This window comes from Balaenoptera borealis, assembly GCF_965194805.1.
Source record: "Balaenoptera borealis genome assembly, chromosome: 7".
NCBI classification, from domain to species: Eukaryota; Metazoa; Chordata; class Mammalia; order Artiodactyla; family Balaenopteridae; genus Balaenoptera; species Balaenoptera borealis.
The window spans coordinates 55,074,862-55,091,666 of record NC_138864.1 but is presented as its reverse complement, the minus strand read 5'-3'; the positions used below and the strand labels follow the sequence as shown (position 1 = coordinate 55,091,666).

At 43.2% G+C, this 16,805-nt stretch overlaps 1 protein-coding gene across 11 annotated transcripts in view; it reads right to left on the bottom strand.

The window, feature by feature from the left end:
* Positions 1 to 298: 298 nt before the first annotated feature.
* RAPGEF5 (Rap guanine nucleotide exchange factor 5) overlaps positions 299 to 16,805 on the bottom strand; it is a 219,801-nt gene continuing 203,294 nt past the window's right edge. For 6 of the 11 annotated variants that reach the window (XM_082398268.1, XM_082398272.1, XM_082398266.1 and 3 more), the window contains 3 exons: positions 15,091 to 15,155; positions 9,378 to 9,432; positions 299 to 6,377 (listed from right to left, as the gene is read on the bottom strand). In XM_082398268.1, coding sequence (XP_082254394.1) covers positions 6,259 to 6,377; positions 9,378 to 9,432; positions 15,091 to 15,155 — 239 coding nt within the window. In that variant the 3' untranslated portion in view covers positions 299 to 6,258. Of the gene's footprint in view, positions 6,378 to 9,377; positions 9,433 to 15,090; positions 15,156 to 16,805 lie in introns of those variants that run through there. The other 5 variants (XR_014246424.1, XM_082398271.1, XR_014246427.1 and 2 more) reach the window with 4 other exon arrangements.

Sequence of the window (16,805 nt, the reverse complement as noted above, 5' to 3'; positions counted from 1 at the left end):
AAGTAATGGATAGTGAAGGCCTGACCTCATGCAGGGAAAGTGGGGACAGAGCAGCTGGTGGAGAACTTGATGAGCAAGGGGTGTTGGACGTGAGGAATCAAGATAGTTCGTTCCCATGGTTTGAACTTGGCCGTCACTGGGGGCCTGTTCTGCAGGGGGACTTACCTGTTATGAGACACCAAAGAGCCACCGTTGCTGTAGAACTTGAGAAAGATCTTGCCACTGTCTTAATTCTCGCATGTGGGCTCACTGGTTTTGAGACTTCAATCTCTCTGCTGCATTGGGTTTTTTTGTTTGCTTGTTGTTGGTTTTTTTTTTTTTTTTTTTTGGTCGGGACTCTCAAGACCGAGGTGACCACTGCATGGATTTTCTCAGAATGTAACTATTTTCACTCAAGTTCTAACTAGAGATTACAGCCTCTAACCCTCTAACCACACACAGACAACTTGGGAACCTCTAAAGTTCCCAGAGCAGGAAAGGGGCCTTCGGGAGAGGCGGGCTCAATACCACTTCCCAGGGTTGCACCTCAGGTGAACAAGGCTCCAAGGTGGGGGGCTGCCTTAGGGTCTCCTCTATTAAGGCGCACCTGCTGCCTTCGGGAACAGGGATGCTTTACTGAAGGACATCAGCAAGTCTAAAGCTTTAGGACTTTCATTCGTTTAAAGTCGTAAATGGAAAACAACTACACAAGTGGCTCACTGGGGATCCAGAAGACTTCGAAGAACTGGACCAGACCTGGAGCTCTCATCCACCAAAATCTGATTTTGTAGCTAGTGCACCAGGGCCAGAAAGTTCATTTTGAGGTTTGCTAGAACAAGAACCAGCTTCTGAGTCTGCGGGAGCCTTCATCTTCCCAGTACGGACAATCCCAGGGAAGAAAATCTCCGAGAATCCTGAGCAATGGGAATTTCCCTTTCCCCTCCGATTCCCTTCTGAAGCTGGAGCCTAGGGCAGCTTCCATCCTCCCCTCGTCTCCTGCATTGCTCCAGATCCAGGCCTGAGCCCACAGATGTAGTGACGATGGGCCAGAACGAAGCAGTCAAGCTCAGTGGTCCTCCTCTCTCTGCTCCCCAGTGTCTGAGAGCCCATTGCCCCCCTTTGCGATCTCTTCCCATTTTCCCTTGTTACACAGAGTACCCCTTCCTAGTGATCAAGAACCCAAGAAAATCATCTGGTCTTTACCTTTTCCCACATAAACACTAGCCCTTTGCATGGATAGAGGACAGCCGGTGGTTTTATCCATTAGGTAATGTGCAAAGTCAGTACTACCGCCCCGACGCGGACTGAGGGAAAGTGCCGTTTATCAAGAAAGCAGTGTCCTGGGGACTGTATTAGTCAGCTTCGGTGAAATTCCACCTGGGTAGCCACCCACCCCCGCCCTGCCATCCAACTGCAGCGGCTTCTAAGGATGATGTTTTATTTCTCACTCAAGTGACACATCCTTCACAAGCTGGCGAGTCCAGTGCATGGAGACACCTTTACTTGGACGCTGCGGGTCTCCCAGCAGAAGAGACATGGCAGCCACAGGTTACCTCAAAGCCTCGGTCTCCAAGCCATATGGGTTGCTTTTCCCCGTTTTTCACTGGACAGAGGAAGACATTTAGCCGGTTCTCAGCTCATCGTGGTGAGCGACATAATCCTCTTGCAGGGAGAGGGATCAACACGTGCCAAAGGCCAAGCTTGGCATCAATGGGCCGGATGTATCATTCTTCCGCAGGGAGGGGGAGAGAAGAGTTGGAAGGGTAAGTCTACCCCATTGTATACGACCCTCGTCTTCCCATTCCAGTAGAGCATCATGACCACCCCTTTGCTTCATCGTCCCGCCCATAGCTTTTGTCCTGCTGCTATAGTCCAGGCCTAGGGCTTCACCACCAGGGCTTGGAGCTTGCCTCAGCGTCTGGGCTGGTAAGGAAGGGACAGTACCTGGTCCCACTTGAGTGGGGTGAGGTAATGACAGGGGTTGTTGGAGTCTCCAAATCCCAGAATATGCTGCGATTTCCAGGGTCTTTAGGTTCTACAATAACTCAATGGCAGCACAAGTGATTTAGGCTTCCATGGGTCGCCTGAGAATCTCTTCACCTACCTGTAGCGCTGTCAGCAAGTAAATAATTTCTGAGTTCCAAACATCTGAGCATAATATGCTGCCGGAACACAGGCTACAGAGCCCCCAAACATCACAAAGCAAGAAGATCTGAGGCATGAATAGTATCTTTAACATAATCTTATATTTGAAAAGCAGTTTTTAAAAAAAAAACACTTGAAAATACAAGATAAGGTAACAGTGACTTATATATAAGTTTTCACCTTATATTGCTTGGCCATTTTTACATATAAATTATTGCTTACTAGCTTTGATAAATACACAGCACAGTCATATATACAGAAGCAGAAAGCATGAAATATGAGAAAGAAAATACTGTTAATGGCAATTCTGGTAATTCCACAAATGTTTCATATTTACCAGCTCTTCTAATGGTGGAAAACTACAAAGTGTAGTCCCTGAGAAGTTAGGTAGACGCCCTGATTGTGGGTTTTCTATCTTCTGTTAATGCAAGCTGATAATGTCACAGCGGTCCTAATTAATGATGCATTAAAAGGCAAGAGTCCTTGCTTCTGGTCATCGATTTCATCCCAGTATTTGATAACAGTGTAATACGAATACAATAAATAGGCTATGCAAATAAATATTACTCTGCTAAAAAATGTTTAGTATATACAGCTTTGCTTTATATAGTACATTTTCATCTAACTTTTTGGCAATTTTTAAAAACTTTTTTCCAGCACTAGTTTTAAGCACAATGGCTCACTCGTTAATAAGCAGGCTGAAAATTTAAGGACATGTCTTTGAAGCATTTAAAAGAAATGCTATCCATGTTAGATCACCACAGTGGACCTGATCTTCCCCATTTTAATGTTTTTGCCTAGTTTCTGAGAAGCACAGATTAGCTGTGCCATCTAGGGAAACTTGGAATCTGTGGTGTGTGTGATGATTGCAACAAAACCACTGGGCAGGGATCGGGGCAGCAGTGAAAGCCCAGCTCCAGGGATCAAACGTCACCAGCACCTTCTCTTTGATGCCACTGTGTCTCCCTACTTGGAGGTGAGTATGCATTAGTGCAATGTCTCCCTACAAGCTAGGAGGTACGGGTTTTTACTTTGTCCCTATGCTTCTGAATTTAAAGTATTCTCCACCCAACTTGCTTGTGGACAGGGGTCTAGGAAAATGAATTTATTCTAAAGAGATACTAGAATAAAGTGAACGCAGGCCATTAAGATGTATCACTACAACCATTTGGCAATTATACAGATTATAACGAAGAGTGAAGTTATTATAAAACACTGTAGTCTTTGGAGCATCTGCAAATGTGTATGGAAAAATTAAAAAAATTTTTTTGAGTGGTTGTGATTTTGCCGATAGGAACTTGTCCTGTGCTAACTTCTAAGCAGGGCTGGTTTGCTGGACTGGTGACAAATCCAAAGACCCATAGGACTGTCTGAAAATTGTGCCATAGCAAAAAGAACCCCCTTAGAAGTGCCCACGGACCTGTCGCTGGTGAAGGTCTCAGATGAAAGGAGATTTTTCAGAGTGAATGGAGATTTTGTGCGATTGTGAAAATCTAATAGAGTTAGAAAGGAGCTTACAGGTCCTCCTGGCCACCCTTCTGGCCAGAACAAAACCTATTCCAAAGAGGCCTTGGCAGATATATGCAGAGGGAATATGACCCATCCCTATCAACAGGAACCCTGCTTAAGTCCCCTACAGCCTGTTCACTTGGACAGCTCCAGACTCATTAGAAAGAGCTTCATGTTGAGCTACATCTGGTTCCCATGATTCTGCCTTGAATTCATTGATTCCAGATTCACGTCTTCTCATTGCTTCTGAAATTTCTGAGAGCTGCTGCCTGGGAAACCTCTGGAGATAGTTGTTAAATTTCAGGAAGATTTAGAGACTTTGACTTTCAGAAGACAGGGATGGAAAAGCACATCTAAACAAAACAAAATCCTCCTTTCCTTTTGCTGCCCCAAGAGCCACAAGACCATGGCTGGAGGAAACAGTGGGCAATCGCCGTTCTCTCCCAGTCTGTTTCCACCCATACCATGTGGGGTACTCTGACTACACCCTCAGAATCTGTTTAGGTGTGATATACGTGTGGATTCGTTTGGCCATGCACACATCTGAGTTGAGGTCCAAGCAGCAGGCGTTGTGCTAAAATAGTTCTCCACTGGAGCAACTGCAATAGTTTTAGTTGGAGCAATGTAGATCTAATGTGAATAACCATTTAAACTGTAAAACACAGAGACAATGTCAAAATGGCCTCGTAGGATTAGAATGGCCCAATGCTACTCCCGAGCATAGAGAAAAGACCAGAACACACACTGGTGCTGTAAGCCCACACCGTCCTCAGTAATTGCCAAGGGGAGAGCTTTTCCAGTGTTTGATCAGCCACGAGAAAAGTCTCTTTTCCCTGGTTCTGATGGCTCTGATCTCCTCCAATGAGTCTCATTCCATTCCCAGTAGCCTGGGGCATTTCTCTGAGCGGACTAGCCCTGGATGGCGCCTTTCTATAAAGCCCAGTTAATGTTCAGGACTGAAGTTTGACATGCTGGGACAGACTCTCTTTCAAAGTCCTACCCCAAATTTGCTCCATGTGGTTCCTTCCAGTGATCTCTCAAGCTCAGTGTGGTTCCCGAGCCCAGGAAACAGCACTGCTATAAAGGCGTAAGAAAGCATTGGACACATCTCAGTAATGAGGTGCTGATGAGACAAGAAGAAGCGATTCTGTACAGGCACCAAGGAGAGGACCAGGCAGGAGTGGTGAGAGGGGCGCCGGGATCACATGTGTGGAAAATGAATGAAGCTAATAGGCAAAGCAGGGCCCTTGTATTTTAGCAAAGTGACAAGGATCTAGCTGGCAGGGGTGGATTTCGTTACTGTATCCCACAGGCTTTTTTGTTCGTTTGAAGGTTGAGGGAAATCCTCTAACCAGTTCTTGAGAACAGCAAGAGGTCATATTTACCGTAGGAGCCCCAACCTGTAAAAATGGGAATAAAAAGACTTAAAAGACTCTGAGACTTTGAAAAAAGAAAAAAAAAAAAAACCCAAATTATAGAAAGGCTCCCCGCCTTGGTTGGGAGGTGGACTACAGGACTTCCAAGTGTCCAACATACATCAGACATTTGGATCTTTGGGGTTCTTTTCACTTGCTGAAAGATGGGCAATCACCACTATTTTAACCCCTTGTTCTTCTCCAGGGAGTGCGAAGTGCTTCACACATCAAATCCCACTTAACCTCCCTGTACGGGCCGTTCTCATTCCAGAGTGTGGGCAGGAGGCTGCTGGAAGCAAGCAACACACGAGGGCATCGCCAGGCACAAGAAGGCGGACCTTTGTGACTGTCACCTCCAGAAACAGTTAAAGAGTGCCAGCAATGTGTCAGGCACTGTGCTTCTGTCAAAAATCGTACTGTACCCAAGAAGAGATGAGAGCCCGCTTGCACGTGGAAAGAAAATCCCCAGAAATTAAATGAGTCGATTTCTTAAAGGTGACTGTTCTTCCGTGTTGGCAACGCAACTTAGTCTAACTTGCCTACAGTTGTGAATCAGTTGCGCAGAAACGAATTTCACCTGCAAGCAGACATCACTAAGTGATTGTGGATGCCAAGAAATGCATGCCTTGACATTTCTCTTCTGGAGATCAGAGCAGGGATGCCAGGTGCCAGTCCTCACTAACTCCCTAGACACAAGTGGCTTTTGGTGATGTCATAGTTCATAAAGACAGAGACCGGTCCGTCTCCCTGGAAACCTAGAGATGCCATCACTGTCTTCAGGTGTTCAAACGAGCTCCTGCTTTGACGGCCTAGAAACAGTCATCTACTGCCAGGCAAAGTAAAACTCCTCCCAGGCTCACACATGCTCTAACTGAGATATCTGGTCACCGTATGACAAGAGACGGTCTCCCGTCTTGACGCTGGCGCGTCTCAAAGTGAAAATTGGATTGGTTCAACAAGGTGATCCTAAGAAACCAGACTTCTCCATTTCGAGAAAGCTTCCGCCTCCTCCTTCCGACAGCAGCCTCTCCGCATCTCGGGCAGCTGACATCACTTCGCGAGCACGCTCTGGCTGGCTTTCCTGTGGATGTCTTGTGATACGCTGATAAAACTCAGCAACTTCTTTTCTCTCAGGAAAGCAACGTGCTCGGTGCTGCCATCCCCGTAGCTCCGGGGCTGTGATTCCGGGGTGGCGAGGCGTGGGGAGGGCTCACACCCGTGGCTCGATCCTGTGCGAGAGCGCAAACAGGGCCTGCTGGCTGTCAATGACGCACAGGTGATGAACGTAGGATTTTAACTCTGGGTGCTCTTTTGGAGATATGTCACCTCCTATTTTGGGGAAGGAAAAAAAAGTCAATCTCATGAGAGCAGTAATGCTGTTTCTGAATACCAGTAAAACCCCACCTGAAGGCGTAGAGTAAATCCAGAAGGCAGACTCGCATTGGTCAGAATCCCAGAAGAGATGTCTTTATCCTAATCCCAGAGATGCTTTCAGCTCAGACCAGATGCCTCAGGTCAGGTAATTAGATTGGCAAGATGTTTGTTCTACCAACATTGATAGAGCAATTTCTCCTAACGTTATATAGTATTTAGTGATTGTTATTATCTCTCTCTACAGAACGTGAAACAGCACAGACCTAGAAGGTAAGAGGCAGATCAGGACCAGAACCCAGGCCATGAGGCCCCCAAGTCCATGGTCTCGGCTCCCACGCCATGCAGCCTGTCACAGTGACTGCCCCGTTAGATGGCTTTCACAGGCTCTTCTATCTCAGGCTGGAACTGTCAGAAATCACTGCTAACCTGGTGACTGCATGGACACAATAGTTCTTTTTTTTTTTTTTTTTTTTTTGGATCTTGTATGTCCTTATTTCGGTAGGAAAATCTTTTGGTGTCCTTATTTTGGCGGAAAAAAATTAAGGGAACAATCAAATGAACGGATATCACAGAAGTGGACTAAAGGTTTGGTTTACAGGCAAAGCGGGTTCAGAAAGTGTGTGGATGGGGTAACCGTCCACGCAGCGAAGGACAAAGCAAGGGAGTTTCTACTCCCAGACGCGGGGCGGTTAAAGGGCCGCAAGAGGCTTCGGTGCGCGGTGAACCTGTGTGTGCCATATGCTGCTGACGGCTCTGATAAGCAACCAGAGATAAAGTAGCCTGGACAGCGGGGCAGGCCCACTTCCCATGGTCAGAAACAAACAAACAAACAAACAAAAAACGCATTAAGGCCTGGGGAGATGGGCTAAGCTGCCCTCCAGTGAGACAATGTAACTGTGAGTCTTCTTGCTTTGTGGGATTTCAGATGGAGAAGCAGGGGTTGAGGGTGGAGTTCAGCTGCAGGAGAAGCAAGGGGCCCCCAAGAGGCTGAGCATTTTAATTCAGAAATTTTATCTCTTGGTGAAAACCCATTTTTTCCTCCTCTGTGACAAATATGTTTTATGAGGAAATAATTTAAGGCTTGTATGTCATGGATGGCTTGTAGTTCTGAGGTTAAATAGAAAAAAGGCTTCCTGGTTTCAACAAGTAAAAGCACCAGGAGTTAAAGTTTTACCATTCCCCCTTGTTTGGTTCAGAAAACATGATGCTACCGAGATAGTCTTGTTGTTAAATTTCCAGTCTTAAAAAGACGGCAGGCGGAATGCTTCCAACCATGACAAGTGACCCTTGCATGGCACTTTGTAATCTCTAAGTGGCTTGATTAACGTTATTTTATCCCAAGTGCTGACGTTGCTTAACTCTGCCTATATAAACTGTCAGGATGAATTTAGATAATTCAGTTCCAAACTTGATTTTTAAAGATATATAAATACAAAACACAAACTGGCCTGATAGTTATTTAAATTCCTCCTTTACCTTCTGCTATGCAGACTTACTCTCTGGAGATGGGAGGCTGGCAAGGTCAAGGCCAGCCCCACTGGCATAACCTTCCTGCCCACACCTGCAGTGTATATAGACCGGAATCCCTTGGTAAGTGAGACTGAGGTCTCAGAATTAGCTGAGTACCCATAAATACTTGGGAAGCAAAGGAGAGTGAAAGAGATACAAATCCTTTACTCATCAGCAATAGTATGCTTGTACATTCGAATGAATCTCCATGACAATGTTATTGCTATTTCTATTGAAGCTGCATTGTACTTGGGTAGTTAATGGACAATTATATAAGCACGTATCACATGGTATTCGTTGATGTGAACACTTAGGAAATTAGGTCCTGTATTTATAATTCTCTCTTTCAAACAGAAACTTTGTAATCCACACAGAAGTTCCGTTGCTTTGTTGGAGGACAGTATTACTACCCAAGACGGGCATGAACAGAATGAAAATTCTTAAGAATATGTACTGAATTGTTAGTAATATTTTCCTTAGGAAGTGGGACTTTGATTGTTCTACTTTAAAGATACTTCTGTATTGTTGAAAAAAATTGGTTTACAACGAGGATGTATTGCTTAACAAAGTAAGTTTTACTTAGTGGTCACTTTTGATTGACTTATAATTACTGAACTCTGTCTTTTTAATTGCCCTTTATACTTATAAAGTCTGCACAAGGCGAAGGAAAGGGTATGGGCTAGACAGTCAGGTACTCAGTCTGAGTAACGGCTGAAACTTAGCCTCTCCGAGCCTGAGTTTTCTGCTCTGCACCCACAGGGTCTATAATCTCCATTCACCAGCACTAGGGTCAGGATTGCACTGCCCATGTGAAAGCTCCTTGAACTCAATACAGTTGATTTCCTTCCTTCCTGCAATGTTTTAACATCATTTAAACACAGTGTAAATTATTCTTGAGATTTAAAAAGGAATAAATATTCCTACGTACATTAGTCTCAGTGGGGAGTCAACAAAAGGGCTCAGAAAAAATACTTTTTCAGTGAAAGGCAGCTCCAAACAGGAAGTTTTCATTGGAGAGGAGAAAAGATTCTGCAAGGCTGCTTTAGGCATTTTTACAAACTATATTCCTGTTCCAGGAAGGCTCCAAGCAAGGAGGTTAAGGACAGGGTCACCCCTGATAAACCCACGGGTAGTTCTGAGCCAGCGGGCAAGCAAACAAGACTTTCTGGGTGAGGGGTGGAGCGGGAGCTTCTGATCGTCTAAAGTCACTCTGGACAGTGTAAACTTGCTGCCAGGAGAGGATAAAAAGCTGCCATTTCTTGTCCTACTCTGTTTCCCAAACATGCAGTGATGAAACAGAGAGAATACAGTATATGCATGTGATGTGCCTATTATATTTTACAATTTTTTTTTTTTTTTTTTTAACCACCAAATACTTGTGATATGGCCACAGTCCGCACCAATGTATGGTAGACTAACATGCCATACCCAACTTCAATGACTCACCAAACTGGTTAGTCCTGCAGTGTCTCAGTGTTCGGACAGTGTCTGCAATCATATGCTGGAAGGCAGAAGAGGAAACACATCAGCAGAAGGGTCATTTCGGGTGTTGCTGAAGTAGCGGTGCTGTGAGGCTGGCTGGATAGTCTAACACCTTTGGGTGTAAATAGAGGAGCTATATTTGGTGCGGGACCTAACTTTAATTGATAATATATATTGAGTTTGGATTACAAAAGAAAATTTGACCTTGTCTTCAGAAACAGTGGCTCTCAACCCCAGCTGCACAGATTCTAACTGAGCCATGGGAAAACATACTGTTAAGAAATGCAGTACAAGACAACCTACTGAATGGGAGAAAATATCTGCAAATGATATGACCAATAACGGGTTAATATGCAAAATATATAAAGAGCTCATACAACTCAACATCAAGAAAACAACTCGATTAAAAAATGGGCAGAAGACCTGAACAGACATTTTTCCAAAGATGACATACACTTGGCTGACAGGTATATGAAAAGATGCTCAATATTGTTAATCATCAGAGAAATGCAAATCAAAACCACAATGAGATATCACCTCACACCTGTCAGAATGGCTAACATTAAAATAACCACAAATGTTGGTGAGGACATGAAGAAAAAGGAACCCTCCTACACTGTTGGTAGGAATGTAAATCGTGCAGCCACTATGGAAAACAATATGGAGGTTCCTCAAAAAACTAAAAATAGAATTACCATATAACCCAGCAATTCCACTCCTGGGTATATATCCAAAGAAAATGAAGACACTAATTCCAAAAGACATATGCACCCCAATGTTCACAGCAGCATTATTTACAACTGCCAAGATATGGAAGCAACCTAAGTGTCCCTCAACAGATGAATGGATAAAGATGTGGTATATATGTACAATGGAATACGACTCAGCCATAAAAAAGAATGAAAATTTTCCATTCCCAACAACATGGATGGGATTGGAGGGTATTAGGCTAAGTGAAATAAGTCAGACAGAGAAAGACAAATACTGTATGATATCACTTATATGTGGAATCTAAAAAATAAAACAAACTAGTGAATATAACAAAATGAAACCGACTCACAGATATAGAGAACAAACTAGTGGTTGGTTACCAGTGGGGAGAAAGAAGGAGGGAAGGCCAAGACAGGGGTAGGGGATAAAGAGGTACAAACTATTATGTATAAAATAAATAAGCTACAAAGATAGTACAACACAGCGAATATGGTCAGCATTTTATAATAACTATAACTGGGGTATAACTTTTAAAAACTGTGAATCACAATGCTGTACACCTGTAACATATAATATTGTACTTCAATACTACCTCAGTTAAAAGAAAAAAAAAGAAATATTTAAAAAATATATATTAAAAAATATGCAGCGTGTCCACCCTCAATCTACCTGTGCACATTTGCATACGCTTTTACTTCAGAAGGTGTTTCACCTTCTCCCCATGAAGGCTTTGTGAGTTCGCCTGCACTTGGGAAGCCCCATTCTCAACCTTCCCACTGCTCTGTGTACAGTGTTTATTGGGTTTGTGTTGCTGTAATCACTTTGTGGACCTTTCTTCCTCCTCTAGACCAAGTATCACGAGAGGGCTCTGTGTACCCAGCACCAACCGTACGGCACACACGCGGCCTCACACATACTTCCTGAATGGAGGCTGGAAGTTTTGGGGAATCAAAGACTCAAGTAACTCAAATGGTGACAGGAGACGAGATATTTATGAAAGAGGTACATTTTCTAAAACATCAATATCTTTACAGAGACCGTTTCCTGTTTATAATGTACATTCCCTTTTATGGTCTTCAGTTTTCTACTTTATTTCTCTAAGCTTCTTACTGATCTCCAGGCAAAGGTTTCTTAAACTCACAGCTCCTTCCTTTGGACAAGATCCCCTCGTCTCATACTTGTGTACCTGCAACCACCTTCCAGCTCTACCATGGTAAAGGAAAGACGGCATTTAGGACCAGACCAATCTCCACTACATTTCCTCCTGCGCGGTTGCCAGAATAATCTCCAAACACTTGTCATCATGTTCTATCTAGTCCTCTGGAAAGCTACAGTGACTCCATACTTTCTTTCATACAAAATCCAAACATCACCCTGTAATTCAAGAATCAACATTATTCATGATCTGGTCCTCCAAACCCTCCTAAATGGGCCATCATCTTTTTTTAAATAATTGAAGTATAGTTGATTTACAATATTAGTTTCAGGTGTACAACATTAGTTTCAGGTGATTCAAAATTTATAGATTATACTCCATTTAAAGTTATTATAAAATATTGGCTATTATTACTGTGCTATACAATATATCCTTGTATATTATTTATTTTATACATAGCAGTTTGTACCTTGGGCCATTGTTTTTCATGTCCTGTCTACACACACTGAACATAGGATCGTCTATATACAGCAAACGCTCAACAAATTATTGCTAAAATAATAATGTTAATACTAAAAAAAAATTTACTTAAAATTCAGCAGACCTCCAGAAACACTATTTGAATATGACCTACTTATTAAATTGTTCTCACAGGCTGCATTTCTATTGTATTTCTACTCAATAGTGAAAAATTAAACAGGACAGTGATTACAGCCAACAGCTCGAGTTGCGTTTGTAAAGGAAATGAGACCTGACTCATGTCTGAGAATGTATTGTTAAATTTCCTTCCCCCAATTTTACCACTATTCCCAGGACAGTTCTGTCGTTGTTTCAAGGTATGGCGTCACCTTGATTTCTATCATGTGCCACTTGCACAGCTGATGTAAGGTGAGGTGCTCAGGGCAGCACTGAAACCAGAGCCCTGATCTCATCTTTAGGTTTTCTGAAGGGAGCGGGGGTGGAGGGGGGAAGCTATGATAAAAGAAGATGCCCTTAACACCGAGGGATAAAGAGAAGAAAAGGAGAAAGCATTTGTTTCTTCGTTATTTAATGGTCTGAGGCTGAAACATTTGGAGCTGCTGAGGCAGTGTGGGGAACAGTGGAAAACTTATTAGGTCCAATAAGCACTTCTGGGTTTCGTGTTCTCTGACCTAATGTGTTGGCCTGGATCAGCCTGATAAAGATAATACACTGAATTATCTGCTCACTGGCTAATATCCATCATGAGGAATTGGCTTCCCACAAGTTAATTCAGTTAGGTTCTACTGGTTCATTACTGTGAATGATGATGCTATTTTATCAATAGCTTAAGTGAAACCTTGTCTTTTGCTAAGAAACGTGCTGAAACTGCTGACTCTACTAGGAAATTCAGTTTCACTCTCCAGCATCCAAGTACAACATAGGGCTATGTACAATGTAAAATACAGTTTTGTCCTTGTAGAAAAAATTCTGACTTCACCCTGTCTTCTCTGTGCAAGGAGGCGGTCAGCATGAGGCAGGCTGTATCTTAAGTGCCATCTGCTTTGAGGACCAGGAACCCAGTGACACTACAAAATCTGCTCTCTTTGGAAATGATGTGATGGCAAGCACCTGATGGGTGTGCTTGTGTGCCGTGGGCCTGCTGCATGCATGTGTAACTGCACTTATCTTCTAGCTGTCTTTTTAATAAGGGTTCTCTTCAGGAATTTAAAATAAAAGATTACCTATTTACGCCATGTTATTTCCTTAAGCTTTATTAAAGGGTTCAGGGTACATACAATTATTGACCCTAAGAGCAGTACTGTTAGTTAGACTTTTGTTTCAGTCCCCACGGTTAGTTTGAAGTCTTGTCTCTATGAAAGCAAGACCCTAGACTACATGAGTCAGCATTAAAAGGCTTCCACTGGACCACTGGAGAAAGCAGGGGAAGAAAAAAAAAAAAGAGACGCTGATCAGAATGAAAGAGAGAGGGTGTAGGAAGCTTTCCATCGCTCTTTCCCATGCTTGCCTTTACTGAATTGTTCTCTCACTTGGGGAGCTCCATCTGGGGGGAAATGACACAATGAACTTAACCAAATCACTGGTTCTCTTTGGGAAGGGGGTCAACCACCAGTGTACCCTTAACAACTGACCACAGTCAGCGTACAAAGAGTACACTGGCTCTCGCACGTTTCCTCTGGGTTAGTCAGAGGGAAGGGTACTAGACCTTTAGAGGGAATTCCACTTGGTGTGACACAGCTCATTCCACATCTCTTACATGCTCGCCAAAGCTTATTTGGCGTTCTTAAGCAGAGGTGTTGGCCAAGATTTGAAATAAGTATTGACCAGAGGCTTCTTATTCCTGCAATCATTTCATTAGTACCAAACACTGAAGATTAACCTGCCTACAGACTAGAACGTTAGGGCCTACAGTCTTTGGCTACAAAGAGGGGCCCTGGGATCTTCAGAACATTACTGGGTGACACCAGAACAAATCTCTAAAGAATAAGTACAAGAAAACCCAATACTTTAAATATCTATTTCGGGCTGTGTTGGTTTGACTGCAGTATCTAAAATAACTGAACTGGATTCCAAAGCACTTAGTGCAGAGAGAGACTCGAAAAGTTATGGACACGTCTACTTCAAAACTAATGAGCCAGAAAGCGATCACCCTCAAATCATTAAAACTGAGCTAAGGCAAGCTATCCCAAGATGTCAGTCTTCCAGATTCAGCTGCTTGGGTTTTCAGGTTGTACAAGAGCCGCCTGCACTGGCTCTGTGCCACTTCATCCCGTGTGTGGCGAGTTAACCTCACAGTTAGAGCGGGGCACCTCTGAGGCAAAGGTCAGAGGCCAAACCTCGTTTGGACTCATCAGGTGGTACTCTTCTTTGGTCATGGTCTACGGCCCCCGTCTCACTCAACCTTCTCTCAAATGCCTGACCCAGTCTCACAGGGAACCGGGGGTCCATTCCTGAAAGAGTTCACACAAATCCATTACCATTACTGAAAAGGTCACTCAAAGGTCAGGGCCTACGGACAGGGGTCCCTGATACCATCTTTAACCATGCATGGCAGGCTCACCTATGACACTAAAGTTCACCTGTCAGACAAATCCATTCTTGTGGTCCCCAGGGTCTCTTTGGGGCACTCCTATTTCACAGTTAACAGGCAATTCCTCCTGTGCCCACAGCCGGTGAGAAAGGCTAGGAGGAACCCGCTGCATGACAAAGCACCTGGGAATGTCCTGGAAACAGTTCTCAAAGAGGCATTTCAGTAACTTGTAAGAAGGGACTGGCCAGGGAGCCCTTTCTCGTGAGCTCACTTTCTCACTTTGCACGAGGTGGTCTCTCCACCGTGGCACCATTTGTCCACAGGCGGATAGAGGGGTGGTCCTTCCCCTCCCATGCAGACCCTACAAATTCCATCTTCATCTTCAAGATGGACATATCTCCCCAGAAGGAGAGCTTTGTCCCGTGCCTCAGAAGCAGCGTGAGCCAAGACACAGGGACATGCCTTTAAAGCAACAAGGTTGAACCTCAAGACTGTGAACTCCAGCTGACAGGAAACTTACAGGTTTAATTCTAGTTCAAACACATACACTCAACCACTGATATCAATCTAATGAAGTTCCGTTTTCAAAAATAAAAAGCAGATTTTCATATTTGGCCCCAGAACTTGCCAGCACACTTATTTTTAATTGGAATGCACTGTATTGATAATGCACAACATGCAGCAAATAAATCACCACACATGCAGTGGAGAAAAGCACTTAAACCATTTGTTTCTTGGCGCAAGAAAAGCATACACTTCCCTTACAGTGGGAAAAAGGAGAAATAGGAAGTTTTACATACCAGTTTTTCAAAATTGACAAGATTATCCAAAAATGTTTTATTGCCTTCATGAATGAATGTCACATCTGAAAATTAAAAACAAAAAGATATATGTACCATTAGGAATGGATCATGAGTCAGAGTTGAAGAGGTATAGATGCAATGCAGCTTATTAATTTTTCTTAAACATTATGGATTATTTCATGCATTTGACCAGGCAACTTGAAATTGAATCTGCATAGTATTTGATGTGAGGGGGCATAATGTATGCGTGTGGAGAGAAAACATTATAACACTCATGCAAGTATATATCTTGCTCTTACATTGCAGGCTTTGACTTCAACCTGCTTAATATACACTAACACTATTCTATAACTTAACTGGTCCATTATGTTTTTAGGCCAGAACGCTGAGCAGAAAAGAACTGAACCCCCAGAAACAAAAAGGATTTTAATATTTATGTGTTTGCTTTTTAACAATCCCAGGCAAAGTATATGGATCTGCTTTACTTAAAGCATTAAGGTCTAGATTTGGATGTTTAGATTTTTGGTTTTCAAAGCCAGGGCCTGACTGGGTATCCGAAGTGAATGAGGAATGGGACAGGTTTGGAAAAGGCAAGGTTTCCGGGTCTATTCAACCACTGGAAAGCAAGCATCACTGATGAAAACAACATAAGGAAAGTAGGATGAAGATACATTTTCAGAGGACGGGAATGTTAATTTGATTTGAGCCTCATTGCATTTGAAGTGAAAGAAGATATTCAACTAAAAATCTCCTTTTGGTCGCAAAACTTACTGGAGTGTCTCTTCAAGAGACAGGGGTGAGTTACAATAATAACAGCAACTGAAGCTCTGAAAGGGGATGGCTTATAAAAACTCAGATCAGAGGGTCAGTGACTGAGCATTAGGGAATCCTCACAGCGGAGAATCAAAGTAAGAAATATACTACAATTTAAAGAACATGCAAATAATCATGTTCTATCACAGACATGGGGGACAAACCAAATGAACATCCTTTTCAAAAATCTTGTTAAAATAACATGATATAAAAGAGGGAAACGAACAGATTAAAATTCCTCTAAATAGAAAGGGAAAGCATTTGCATTTAATCAAGACTTTGATTCTGCTGGTCCCTATGGGGCAATTAGGAGATAGGTGCTTGGGAAATCGGCCTGCAACACACCCAGCCGCTGAGCTTTGACTGCCCACCAGGGGGCAATACCAGTTACACAGTTACAGACTACACTGATGACGACCCTTTTCTCACGGCATTCTTTATTCACAGCTTCCAGCCCCACCAGACGGCAACGTTTTCCTAAGCCTTTTTTCTTTCTTTTTTCCCCTCGATTTTTTTTTTTTTTTTAAACTGATGTCTTAGCAGGGAAGCAATTCACAACTACACAGTCATCTGACAAACTCTCTGGTTATTTTCTTTCACTGTTTTGCTTTCAGAATAGAATTGCAAGCTTTCAACCTCTGACACAATATTTAGAAAGAGTAGCCAACACAGTTAGCTTGTATCTTTTTTTGTACAGCAAGCAAAGCACTGTGTGTACTCTATCTACATTAAACACCACCTACGAGCCTAGTAACTCCTCACTCCCGGAGAATTCGGATTACAAATGCCCCGTCAGAGTTTCTTGGTCCATTTCCCCAGTGTTCCAAGGTTTGTCATCCCCTCCCTATGTTCCCAAAGATGATGATAATAACGCGGCTTATATTTATTAACAGCGTCAG